Source organism: Canis lupus, chromosome 8, assembly GCF_003254725.2.
Source record: "Canis lupus dingo isolate Sandy chromosome 8, ASM325472v2, whole genome shotgun sequence".
In the NCBI taxonomy this organism is placed as follows: domain Eukaryota; kingdom Metazoa; phylum Chordata; class Mammalia; order Carnivora; family Canidae; genus Canis; species Canis lupus.
Genome location: NC_064250.1, coordinates 11,746,689 through 11,761,192, shown reverse-complemented (window position 1 = coordinate 11,761,192; position 14,504 = coordinate 11,746,689). Strand labels below are relative to the sequence as shown.

The 14,504-nt window shown below is 38.2% G+C and overlaps 1 protein-coding gene and 1 long non-coding RNA gene across 6 annotated transcripts in view; one reads left to right on the top strand and one right to left on the bottom strand.

The window, feature by feature from the left end:
- Positions 1 to 14,504, bottom strand: part of AKAP6 (A-kinase anchoring protein 6) — a 539,834-nt gene that overhangs the window by 128,962 nt on the left and 396,368 nt on the right. For all 5 annotated transcript variants that reach the window (XM_025443999.3, XM_049113620.1, XM_049113619.1 and 2 more), the window contains one exon: positions 10,310 to 10,458. In XM_025443999.3, coding sequence (XP_025299784.1) covers positions 10,310 to 10,458 — 149 coding nt within the window. The remainder of the gene's footprint in view (positions 1 to 10,309; positions 10,459 to 14,504) is intronic.
- The window catches only part of LOC112657829 (uncharacterized), a 61,277-nt gene that overhangs the window by 5,112 nt on the left and 41,661 nt on the right, over positions 1 to 14,504 (top strand). The gene's annotated exons all lie outside the window — the stretch shown is intronic.

The window sequence follows — 14,504 nt, the reverse complement described above, 5'->3', positions numbered from 1 at the left end:
GGCAAAAGAAGCTGTGCTTCCCTTGATATATATTATTTTTAATCCTAGGACACCATGAATTTTCTGATAGAGGAGATTTTTTTTTCTTTTCTTTGGTATGGAAAATTGAGAGCCAAATCACAACCCCTCTTGAGGACATGCAGAGAATAAGCATTTGTTTGTTTTCTTACGCATATTTTGCTTTTGCTTAACTTCTGTCAAATATTTATTTTATTTTATTGTAAATATTTTTGTAAGTTGACTCAAATCCTCTGTGAAGAAAATGGGAGAATGAATAAAGGAATACATTTTAAAGAGTTAAGCTCTGCACATTACAATGAGGTAGATTAGATTTGTCTTTGGTACTCTCATTGTCCCTGCTAGCATCTCTCTGCCTTTTCAATGGGCCTCATCAACTCTTCAAGGCAGTACAGAAATTAAGATGGAAGGGAGATACAGATATATATCTTTGTAAGTTGATTTTATTGTTAACTTTGAAGTAATGGTTCCCCAAAGAGTATGCTTCTGCCTCTCTGGTTTGCCCTTTGCTGAATCCTTCACATGGTTGGCATTAGATCACTGAAGTGGAAGATTGTCCAGGTCTAAAATTAGTTTAATGTACTTGCACATTAAAAGGGTATAATATCATGACTCCAATGAATACAGTTCTACTGGTGAGATTCTTTTTTTGTTGCCCAGAAACACCGATTTTAATAATTGCATAGTAGCCAGAATAGCAGTCATCCAGAAGGTAGCCAGGTACTTTCTGCTCCTTTTAACTGCATGCTGTGTTGTAATCTCCCTATTTAATAACATCAGAGTACAAAAGATGGAGCAAAAACAACATGAAATGAACATCAGCTATTCATTAGATTGAGACAGGATAAGAGTCAGAGGAAGAAAGTAGAAATTCATGGTGGAAATTTTTGGGGGGTTGCCTAGTGATTTATCTTTGAGAACACTGTCAACATTAGCTCTAATAAGAGGTGGTACTTCATTTTACGGCTGGTGTATACCAAAAAGAAAACATTTTATTATTTCAAAATACTTAAATATTCCAAAAACACCCATTGAGCACAAATTAAAAATGGTCATTTTGTATGTGAGAGAGAGAACCAGCGAGACAATATGAGCAAGCACCTATGTTCCTCTAACTGCAACAGAGATATTTTTGGTATGTTGTTCAACAGAAAACCCTGAAGATCACCCTGCAGCAGTAAAATCCAGGGTGATTATATCCCTTCTCAGGTGGTTAAAACCATTCAGTGTATCTTATTGCTTAATTAATTTAGAGAATCAAATTTGATCTTTAATCAAACAATATTTTAAATAGTGATATATTTGTCTTCATTTGTCAAAATCATTTCCCTTTGGCAATGCTTTATATATATCTGTATGTGTTTTTTCATACAAATATAAAGATGCTTCTTTTTCTTTTTTTTTTAAAGATTTTATTTATTTATTCATGAGAGTCACACACACACACACAGAGGCAGAGACACAGGCAGAGAGAGAAGCAGGCTCCATGCAGGGAGTCCGATGTGGGACTCGATCCCAGGTCTCCAGGATCACGCCCTGGGCCAAAGGCAGGTGCTCAACCACTGAGCCACCCAGGCGTCCCAGATGCTTCTTTTTCTGAAGGAAAATGGACTCACCTTTCCTGCCAAACTTTTGTCTATTTAAAGTTCACTTAGGGGGCACCTGGGTAGCTCAGTGGTTGAGTGTCTGCCTTTGGCTCAGGTCATGATCTCAGGGTCACGGGATCAAATCCCACATCAGGATCCCTACAGGGAGCCTGTTTCTCACTCAGCCTATGTCTCTGTCTCTCTCTCTGTGTGTCTCTCATGAATAAATAAATAAATAAATAAATAAATAAATAAATAAATAAAATCTTAAAAAAAAAAACAAAAGTTCATTTACTTCAATCTGTTGTGCTTGGGAATTATCTGTTTGTATTTCGGAGTAAATTTTATACCAAAACCTTGCATGGTAAGGGGTGAATTACTCATATATTCTTAGATATAGGGCATAAACCTTGACTATGTCTCCATCTGCAGACATTGCTCGAATTTCCACATAGCCAGAGAAAGCCTGGCATGTGGCCAATGAGACTGAGATATCTTCTAGAACTTTACCACAGGAGCAGAAGTCCCTAAGAACTTGCTTGGTATTCCCTCCTGATCTCAGGAAGCAGAGTCAAAAAGAGCTCCATGCTCTTCTGCTTCAACAACATCAAATTAGTATTTATAGTAAACCTCAATACGCATACGTGCACGCACACACACACACACACACACACACACACACCCTCCCTACACAGTTACTGTCTTGTGGTTGAGATTCTCACTTTTTCTCTATCAATGTACCTTTTATAACAGCTCAGATATTCCCTCCCCCCATAAATCTCTCTAATTAGGCAGACCTCCTAAGTATCCCCATAATACACTCTATCTTGAATTTTACCCACTGTTTCATAAGGATGTATCGGAGTTTATCTTTATATCTCCCTAGACTATAAAGTTTTTTGTATCTTTTCTATTCTAAGCATCTCATATCACTCCCTGCTACACAGTAGTTGCTCAATGCATATTTCACTCACTAATTTTTATATATCTATTACATTATAAATATTTCGGATATTTTCTTATCAATTATTGTATTTCTGGGTTACAAAGTATATATGGAGTTAGGAGGGTAGGAGGATGGGCAAAATAGGTGAAGGGAATTAAGAGGTACAAACTCCCATTTATAAAATAAATAAGTCACAGATGAAAAGTATAGCATATGGAATATGGTCAATAATATTGCAATAACATTGTATGGTAACAGGTGATAACTATACTTACTAGGATAAGCATTGCTTAGTGTGTAGAATTGCTGAATCACTATGTGGTGCATCTGAAACTAATACAGCATTGTATGTCAACTATACTTTGATAATAATTTTTTTTAATTTAAGAATATGAAGTAGACTGGGATAACTATGCCCATTTTACAGAGAGAGATATTGCATCTTGAGGAAGTTAAGTGTCCCAGTCGAGGTCACATAGCTAAAAAGCAGAAGAGTGCCAACCTGAATTAAGATCTTTAATTTTTAATCTAGTACACATTCTCTCCTCCTTTAAAAAATTAGACTACAGGGAATTCATGACTATCCCTAAAGGTAAATGTGATTTGTGTAGTTAAGAAGCTATATGAGCAGTCCTAATTCACTCTAATATCTGGGATCAGAAGCTTTTACCTGCAGCTTTGAAACAGAAAATAATAGGTGACTGTAGCTCTAAATTCCTGCCAGTCAGGGTACCACCTAGAATTCTCAATGACAGAATTTTTATTTTGGAAGACTTGCATAATATAGCAGGAAAGATTCCAACTGAAATCAAAATGTTTGGACTATCCATACTTTTTTCAAACAAGCATTCCTTAAAAATAACATTATGTCCACCTCGGTGGGGGAGCAGTTCACCATAGAGTCAGTTCCTACCTCTCTCAGCCTCTGCGACCCCATAGTTACCACATTGTCCTTGTTGATGGTTGAGGAGCCCAAAAATCCTAAGCTCCGGATCTGCTTCCTGGGCATTTCCACTTGAATATTCCACAGACATCAAAAGAACTATGACCCAAACACTCAACCTCCCTCCCCCCACTCCTGCAACTGCCTTTTCTTCCCCACCTCAGTGAAAGACATGTCCATTTGCCAAAGGGCACAAGCCTGAATCATGGAAGTCCATTCTTTTTTTTTTTTTTTCGGATTTTATTTATTTATTCGTGAGAGATGCAGAGAAAGAGGCAGAGACATAGGCAGAGGGAGAAGCAGGCTCCATACAGGGAGCTCCATGTAGGACTCGATCTGGGATCATGACCTAAGCCAAAGACAGATACTCAGTCACTTAGCCACCCAGGTGCCCCATGGAAGTCCATGTTTAAACTCCCCTTCCCTTAATGCCCCCTACCTACTTGGTGTCCAAGGCTGTCTTCAACTTCCTTCTTTCAGTTCCATTAGAAACTTTCAGTTTCCATTGCTACTGTCCCAGGTCAGGCCCTATTTCTTATTTGGATGACTGGAATAGCATCTTAAATGAGCATTGCCTACTCTTGCCCATGCCAATCTATTCTTCACACCACTGCCAGAATATTGTTTCAAAACTGACATGCTGGGCAGCCTTTACTGGTTCTAGAGGTTTGTATACACTGCTGTCTCCATAGGAAGCATTCTCATTGCCATTTCTGACTCTGAGACATATTCCATGACACTTATGGAAGGTCTTCCTGATTTATATACATCTGCCACACACGGTGTCCCATTGTCTCTACATCCGTAGTACAGCCTGCACTTAATGGTTGTTCAACAAATATTCAATATAAATGACACAAAAGCCATTTGAATCCAAATCCTATTTCATTTTTTTTAAAGATTTTATTTATTTATTTGAGAGAAAGAGAGAGAGAGAGAGAGAGAGTCAGAGAGAGTACAGGCAGGGAATGGGAAAAGAGAGAAGCAGGGAGCCCGCTGAGCAGGAAGCCAATGCAAGGCTCCATCCTAGGACCCCAGGATTATGACCTGAACTGAAGGCAGACACTCAACCAACTGAGTCGCCCAGGCACCCCCCCAAATCCTCCTATTTTCTTTCTCCTCCCTGAACTAGCAATTAGAACTTCAGAGTAGTTCTTTTCTCTCTTTCTCATTCCCTCATCTGATGGGTCATCAGTTCTTTCTGGCTTTAGTCTCCAATCCTGTCTCCTGGATTCTCAGTTAATTTCTCGGTTAATTTCTAAACTAAAATCTTCATTGACAAAAGCAGTGTTTCTCAAACAGAAGCATCAGAATCATTTGGAGGGCTCATTAAACAAAGGTTGCTTGGTCCCCAGCTCTAGACTTCCCAATTTAGTTAAGCCCAGAGTGGGACTGAGAATTGGCATTTCTAACAAATTCCCAGGAGATGCTGATGCTGCTGGTCCAGAAAACACACTTTGAAGACCACTAGTGCAAAGATTCTCAACCAGAAATGAACGTTAGAGCAAATGAACATATTTATATCCTTGGCTCATGCCTGCCTCCCGAATCAGAATTTTCAGTGTGGGTGGGGGATGGCAGGCATTTCTCAGCTTAAAGGCTCCACAGGTGATTCTGATGCACTATCCTGGTTAACAACCATGAATTCAATGATTAACTTCAAGAGCTGGACTTCACCTTCTTCCCAAGCTTTATTTTTCACATATACCCAACTTTCTACCCTGCTTTCCAGTCATATGGAACCAGCAGGCAGTCTGATGATTCCAGATCTTTGCTCCCTCTCCCTGACCCCCACACCAATTTTAGCTACTCATTTATGTATTCATTCACTGAGCATCTAGCACATGCCAAGCACTGTAGCAGATACAGGGCAGAGTATGGTGAGCATGACAGATGTAGCTTTGCCTCATGGAGTCCACCCTGTTCCTCTGAGCTCCTCTAGCACCCTCTGCTTCAAATGCTGGCTTACTGTAACACTTCCTTGCTGTCAGTGTAAATTTCATGAATTTACATGGTCTGTCTTTGTAGGTGCTCAATAAACACTTGTTCAGATTAAATTGAAAAGCGCTTCCCCTGACCTAGCCTTCTTTCTCCCCCCCCCCTTTTTTTATTTGAGTATAGTTGACATACTATGTTACATTAGTTTCAGGCATACAACTTAGTGCTTTGACAGGTTTATACATTATGCTATGTTCACCATAAGTATCGCTAGTCATCTGTCCCATTACATCACTATTACTACAAATATCACTGATTATATTCCTTACATTCTGCTTTTTAAATCTTGTGATTTATTCTATAACTGGAGGCTTATATCTCCCTCTCTCCTTCACCCATTTTGCTTATCCCCTACCCTCTCCCATCTGTCAGCCATCAGTTTGTTTTCTGCATTTATCATTCTGATTCTGCTTTTTTGTTTGTTCATTTTTTAAGATTCTATTTATGAGTGGAATCTTATGGTATTTGTCTATCTCAGTCTGATTTATTTCCCTTAGCTAATACCCTCTAGGTCTATCCATGTTGTTTCAAATGGCCTTATCTCATCCTTTTCTGTGTAATATGACTATGTAATATTCCATTGTGTACATGTACCACATTTTCCTTATCTATTCATCTACCAATGGATATTTAGGTTGCTTCTGTGTCTTGGCTATTGTAAATAGCGCTGCAGTAAACACAGGCAAGAACATAAAATGGGGAAAAGACAGTCTTTTCAATAAACAGATAGCTACATGCAAAAGAATAAAACTGGACTCTTTTTTTTTTTTTTTTAGAGAGAGAGAAAGAGTGAAAGGAGGAAAGAGGGGAGAGGGGGAGAGGGAGAGAGAGAATCTTAAGCAGGCTCCATACCAAGAGACTCTTAAGCCCCAGTGTGGGGCTTGATCTCACAACCCTGAGTTCATGATCTAAGCCAAAATCAAGAGTTGGATGCTTAACGGACTAAACCACGCAGGTGCCCCCAAACTGGACAAATTTCTAACAGCATACACAAAAATGAATCCAAAATGGATTAAAGACCTAGATGTAAGACCTGAAACCATAAAAATCCTAGAAGAAAACACAGGCAGGAAGTATTTCTCTGACATCAGCCATAACAACAATTTCTAGACATATCTCCTAAGGCAAGGAAACAAAAGCAAAAATAAACGACTGGGACTATATCAAAATAAAAAGCTTTACCATAGTAAAGGAAACCATCAAAAAAAAAAAAAAGAAAAAAAAGACAACCTACTCAATAGGAGAAGATATTTGCAAATGATTTATCCAATAAAAAGTTAGCATCTAAAATATATAAGGAACTTACACAACACCAAAGAACCAAATAATTCAATTTAAAAAATGGGCAGAGGACCTAGACACATTTCCAAAGAAGACGTACAGATGGTCAACAGACACATGAAAAGATGCTCAACATCACTAACCAAGCATTCTTTCAAAAGTGGTCTCCACAGTCCTCTCTCTACTGTCTTTCCTGAGTTGCTCCAACTCTTCCCACTGCAGTCAGAATTGAGGTCTGCCTTCCATGAGCCACAGCCCCTACCCAGTAAAAGATTTCTAATTTAGCACTTTATTCCATGCTGCCTACAAACTGGCTTCTTTTACCAAACCGTGAGCCTCTCCTTTTTGCCCTTAATCTCTGCACTTCATATTAGTAATATTTGGCAAATTAATGAATTAAGTCAATTTTGTTTTCACTTAAGCTTACTTCCCAATGTTCTTGCCCAAACTTCCTTGTGGCTTTAATCAAATCTCCTTAAGACTCTTCAATTTCTCCAGAGTAGAAAAATGTCATAATTTAATTTCATACACTATGGAATATGCACAACATAGGATTTAGAGGAAAAAATGGTTATCAGGAGTCTGGATGAAATCCTCAGAGAAAAAGCAAAGCATGACTTGATGAACTGTCCACTGCATTCAGACCAAAGGCTCTGCATTGAGATCTTAGCTCCAATTTAGATAATCATCCTGGGCGTGCCAGTCACCTCACCTTTCTGCCTTCCAGTTCTATCATTTATAAACTGAACAAAAGACATGGTTTGTGATCGACAGTAAGTCTTGACAGCGAGTAGGATGCTACTTAATGAATTAAATAGCATCTTTAAAATTCAAAAAATGAAATCAGACAACCTCTTGATAGAAAAACGTGTCAGGAAGAAAGATGGTTACACTTTACAAAATATACAAAAGGTAAGTGTTCTTGACAAACTCTGCTCAGACTATCATGCCATTCACACAGTAGGCCTTCAGTGAATATTTACCAGGCAAAAGAAACCAAACAATTTGTAAATGTTTTCATGTAGATTGCCAGGAATCAAAAAGCACCAATCTGCTCCCATAAAGAATCATCGGTGATTCATGCATTGCATGTCCCTCCAGAAAGCCACGGTTTCCCACTTTGCAATGTAGAGCCAGTGCCAATGTCTCCCATAGGTAAACAACTCTGTTACTAGCATTCAGACAGCCTCACATACATTCAGGAAAATCTTTCCACCACACATATTCATGACTGTTAGACACACAGTTCATAGTTGTATATAAGCTCTGTTCTAGCATCTTGATGTCCAACTTTTTATCGAGCCAGAGAGGTGCAAATTCATTTCTAAGCAATATTGTGGTTATGTAAACTTCCTAGAAATTTAAGATCATCGTTCTACCTAACAGCTGAATCTTCCCTGGCATAGCCTGTACATTTTTTTTCAACCACGTACTCCTAGTATGCATGTAGACATGGGGAGGAAATAAAAATATATGAATTGTATCACCAGCTTAATTTTCTCTTTAGTGGATTGGATGTCTGTATATGGAATGAGGACCCTAGAAAGCCCACACTATTCCCACAGTTGCTTATTGGAAACAATGCTCATTCTACACAACAAAAGGAACAGTTAATGAAGTTTATGTATCATTGGAGCAGATAATTTTACAAGACTGTGTTCTTAAGGCTCCGGAATTAAGGATTTGACTGTGGGAGCAGGGAGTCTTGGGGGCAGGACACCCCAGATAACCTCACCCACATGCATTCCTCCAACAATGCTTTTCTGTATGTAAACAGAAAATAAAAAGGAGTATATGGTTTTTGTCCCTAGTATTAAATAGCTGCCTTTTCTTCAGCACACTCTTAAATTTCTGCACAATGCACAGCCTTCAGCACCCCAAGGAACATAAACAAAGGATATCAGGCAAGTTCACCTACTCCCACTTTATAGAACAATGCTTGTTGTTAACTAAGCAATTCCCAGGGCAAATTTATGATTTGTGGAACCCAGAGTAAGTACTCAGGTTGGGTCCTTGGAATCTGAGGTCAGAAGCACGTGGTGCCCGCTCAGTCCTTGGGGCTTTTAGAAAACATGAAAATGTGACCTAAAGTTTGTGCTTGCATCTACACCAAAGACTATTTAGGCATTGAGAGGAACTAAAGCACGTTAAAGCCTCAAAACAGCTTATTGTTCTTGCTCCAAGATTTAACCTTTTCTTTGTTATTTGCTGCTACTCTTTTCTTCTTCTAAATACTTATGAATGTCTACTGAGTCATCTAAGATAAATCAGATATGTTCATAATGTGTCTATGTATAAAATAGTCTAGCAAGGGCAGCAAATTTATATAGATTTGAAAATCTGAAATTTGAAAACTTGAAAAGTCCATTGCCATTTCCTAAGCAGAATTAGAACTCTTATCCTTTCCCTGGATTCTTAGACCCTGGGTTTTATCACAAGACAGAATTTATAATCAGTACTTAATTTATCCCCAAATATCTGTAACTATAAGCACTTAAAATATAAGTGCAAATAAGTGCATGAAAGGATTTCTTTCCTCCTGACTTTTCAGGGAATATTTTGACTACAGTTACATGCCATAGGTTTATATAACGCTTATTAACATGTAATGGAACTTGGGGGAATGATTTCTTCCCTTTATCATAAGTCTGGCTCAAGTATAAAAGTGAAATAGATTATTGTTTCCATTTTTGTGAGTATACTTATTATTAAGTCATTAAAATAATGAAATAATTAAATTTAATTAGTACTCTTTTACTCTTTGGTAATTATTTATAAAATAATAGAATTGAGCCAGAAAAGACAGAAAAAGAAAAAATACACACACAATATTTAAATAACTTTAAAGTCATTTGAAAATATCTGGATGTATGAGTTAATTATTTAATAGTATGGGTAGTTAGTATAAGGCAAATGGAGCCATATGTCTCAGGCTGAATGAAATTGTTGATGGGTCACTGAACTTGTTCGGTCCTTTCACGTACGATAGACAATTCTAGGGCTAGTCTGTTATTCCAATTGACTTTATGTGAAGCCAACTGGCTAACCCAGGGTCTCTAAAGGATTATTAAACAGCTATGTTTTCAGGAAAATTATGTTCTACCAGATTTCCAGTGAGGTTTTGATATTTAAAATTCCTTGGATAGACTTTGAAATAAATGGCAAAGTTTAAAAAGGGGGAGAAACACTGAAAAAACATTTACAAAGAAGAAAGACCAACACCATGGGCACGCCGCAGTCACACATCACTCCTACCATCTCTGCTTCAAAACGGAGATTTGAAACTAGTAAAAAAGGCTGTTTTGGAAAAAAAAAATGACAACAGAGTTAGGAAGTTCTGGGGTAAATGACAAGGGCAGATAAAATCCACAGCCTCCCATTCTCACATAAATGGAACAGAACACAGATGCCTACTCTCCTGAGCTTCTCCTGATATGCCCACTAAGGAGGAAATGCTTGCCAAACACCCGGTAGGGGAGAATCATTGAAAAAATCGAGATTGGTGACAGTAAAACAACAAAAAGAAGAGCTCCCTACCCATTGCCTCCCACTGAATGAACTTTTGACATATCAGCAAACTCTTCTTTCCTCTTGCTGCTGCTGGTGTACTGCTCGCTGTACAGCTTGAGGGACATCTGCTCAACAGCATCTCTTTGTGCTTCCAGGTAGCAGAGTTGAACCTCAGCCTGGAGAGAGAAACAAAGAGGGATTGCTGTTTTAATCCTCAAGGAATGCATTTCAAGTGAGGTGTAACAACGCAAAGAATGGGAATTGTTCACATCATTATACTGCTCCTTTTCGGGCTGGATTTAATGGGATCAGCTGGGCATATTACAGAATTATATTTTAGATCTGAATCCTATAAGTCCCTCCTTAAAATATGACCTGAATAAATGAACTCTCAGAAGACTCAGTAAATATCACAAAATATCCCTGAGATCATGATACTGTATGATGAGATTTTACATAAAAATTCTGTGAAATTCCTTAATAATATTCTTCTTCATATTGCCACATATGTAACATTTATTTTTTAAAGATCTCCCTCCAACCCATACATTTGCGTGGACACAGATTCTGAACGTTTCTCATTATCTTCCCTGAGAAGAATAAAAAAAGCCGAGTACTAATTCTAATACATCTTCAATAGTGACAACAGACTTCTTTGATTACATTTTGAGGGGTTCTCTGTGTTATCATCTTAAGTTTAAAATAGAAGGAATAGTGATTTTGCTTACATGTTGGGTTGAATTGTTATATCCTTCATAGTTACTTGGGGCTTACTGTAGTAAAGAGAGGTAGTAAGTTCACCATGCTGTTTTCTATCAAACCAAGGCTAAAAGAATGCTGAATAATATTTGGCATGGAAATGTATTGAATAGATGCTTTATTTATTGCAGCTGTTATGATCCCTGTGGCTTTAGGGTTCCCCAGAACACCAGATGAGACCAGGAATGCTTGCCCACGGTAAAGGGAGGGGAAATGCTGAGTTCCTGTGCACTGTAGGCCAAAGCAGCTCTTATTTTCTTTTGGCCTACTTCACTAAATCCAAGCACGTCCGTTAACATTTCTGATAAGCCTTAAAGCTGCTACTTCTTTCTAATTTAATTACATATTGTGTTAAAGACAGTTCTGGGTCAGCTGTTGGGTAGTTGCCAGAATTCTGTAATAGTTAAGAAAAGCCAAGTCAGACATGACCTTCTACTTTTTGTGAGCCAACCAAGGCCTTTTGCATGATCCCTGGCTTTATAGACTTGACCATGGAAGAAGGAGAAGAAGAAGAAGAAGAAGAAGAAGAAGAAGAAGAAGAAGAAGAAGAAGAAGAAGAAGAAGAAGAAATAAAATAAAATAAATAAAATAAAATAAAATAAAATAAAATAAAATAAAATAACAAAACCAGAGGTATAAAGTGGCAGCTGCTTAAAAGAGCAAATCAGGACTCTGTAAATGAAATGGGCAGTTTATGAAGTGTAAGATCTCAAACCATTCTGGAGTTCCTTTGTTGTTGCTTTCTACAATTTCTAATTCTGAACAGTCTAGACTACGGAGGAGAAACTTTAAAAAAAAATGCTCAAATTACTATATTCTTATTGAAGTTTCGGAAATCAGTTAAAAACTGTAATCTGTATGTTGGTTCATGTGAATTTTTTTTGCCCAAACTAACTGGTAACTGAGAGTCAAAGAACTTAAAAGCAATAATCCTCCCCAATGCCCCTCCTCAAGGCTGTAGGGATAACGAGGAGATCATCCCACACCAAGTATTCTAGTGGAAACCCCATTCAAATTGTGTAACTCCACCATTAGGGATCAAGAGGCATGTCTGATCTCTAGAGGTTCCCATATATTTTTAACCGCCCTAAGGCAACAAGCTGGACCACACTTTGTTCTGGATAATGACCTCACAAATGTATATGTCACTGGTCACAAAAAGAGTCATTGAGAGTGAGATCGGCTTAATTTAGATATCACTACTATGAAAAAATAGTTGGACCTCATCCCTTTGAGATCCTCTGCCATTTCTGTGTACAAAGGGACACACCTCTCATATGACAGAGATACATGGGAAAGAGTTTAGAGAACAATGCTGAGTGCAACTTGGAGGATAATTAGTCACCTTATGAAAATGTTTGAAATGTTGCAATGTAAGACTTTTATTGCACAATATCTCACAGGCATTTGACATAGGAAACTTCCCTGGACTAACAAAGAGATGAGTTAGATGGCCCAAGTCTTTCCTATCGATCTCTATTTCTCTCTCTGCTTTCAGTGATTCATTCCTAAACGTGATGATAAAAATAGAACCAAAGTAGCTCCTTCTGCTAAGGTTGAATGGCTTTGCCAGTCTAAATCTCTCTGCAGATCGGTTAAATTTTTCTCATACTATATCTTAGTCCAAAGATGAATTTTTAGGAGGAAGATTTGAAGAAAATACACTTCTAAAAAAAATAGTAACATTAGATGTCTGATTAAAAGGATTTTATTTATTAGCATTTATGATAATACTGGACACTTTTGGACTATATTTTACAAATGGTAGCTCAGCTTGATTAAATAACATTCTTGATGTGCTATCAACAGAATTTGGCAACTTACTCTTTAAGGTAAATAAAAAGGAGCATGAGAGAATAGACCCTGTGACAGATCAACCTGTTGCTTTCTGGTCACTGAGAGCCCCATGATGCCACCAATGGGAGTAGGTGTATAAAAAAAGCAATATGGATGGATAAAACAGATGAGTTAGATTTGAGTCTTTGGGTTTGAGTACTGGTGAAATAGCCAAAACAAGATGTTCAGTAAACACGTGAAAATACCAAGTTGGACATATAAAACTGGAAGCAACGGTTGACATTAGGATGTGAGATGAGAAAGTGATGGACCAGAAAGAAGATCAGTTCTTACTTATTCTACTCAAGGTCTGCATTACCCTTTGGCTGACCTAATGTGATGGATTCTCAATCATTCTCCCTCTTTCCTTCTCCACCATCTCCAATCTGTTTTACAGATGGCTCATTGATTGATTTCTGAATCATAGCTGAGATCACTGGTTGTTGTTGCTTCAGGGCTTAATTCTGGACTGCTTTTCTTTATTTATACTATTTTCCATTACTTTTAGTGCAGTCTATACAGGTATGGCTTCCAATCTTCTCCTCTGAGCTCCACATTTACATATCTAACCAACCACCTGACATTGCCACTTAGATTTACTTTAGGCACAAGTATTCAAAACAGAACTCTCTCTTCTCATTCTCACCACAGCCCTCAGAATTTTCTGTACGTATATCTCTCCTTTCAAACAAATGGCACCATGTGTTGCTCAGGTCAGAAAACTGAAAGTCATCCTTAACTCCTTTTATTTCCCACAGACATTTACTCTCTAAATTCCATTGATTCCTCTTCCAGAATGTCTCTCTTGTCTGTCTGCCCAATCTGATTCCTGCCAGCTTAGTCCAAGCCTTTGTCTCCTCTCCCCTGCAGTACAATTATCTTCTAACATGCATCTCTCTTCACCCATTCCTACCTCTCCAATCTCCCCTTACAGTTTCCACAGTCGTCTTTTTTTTTAAACTTTTTTTTTTAATTTTTATTTATTTATGTTAGTCACACAGAGAGAGAGAGAGAGGCAGAGACACAGGCAGAGGGAGAAGCAGGCTCCATGCACCGGGAGCCCGACGTGGGATTCGATCCCGGGTCTTGAGGATCGCGCCCTGGGCCAAAGGCAGGCACCAAACCGCGGCGCCACCCAGGGATCCCAACACAGTCGTTTTTATAAAACATAAGTTGGTTGCATACTGAATTCAGATCAAGGCAAAAACAAAACAAAACAAAACAAAAGAAAACAAAACAAAACGAAAAAACCCCAAAACTTCTTCCATGCCCCAAGAGGTTTGGTTCCTGCCTACCTCAGATGTCATTTTTCTACTTGTCTCTTGCTTAATCACCATGCCCCTGTCATCCTTGCCTACTTTCAGGTTCTTTAAACAACTCTTTCCTGTCTCAGGAAATATTCCTTTGCACATATTGTTCTCTTTCTCTGGAACATTCTCTTACTAAGCTCTTCTCGTCCTTCAGCTCTTAGTTGACATTTTTTTCTCTCATAGAGGCCTACCCTGACTACCCTATCAAAGGTAGATTCATTCTATTTTTTTCTCTTTTGGAACAGTGTTAATCTCCTTCCCAGCAAATAACAGTTTAAACTTCTTGTGTTTACTGGTTTATGCTTTTTTCTGTCTCC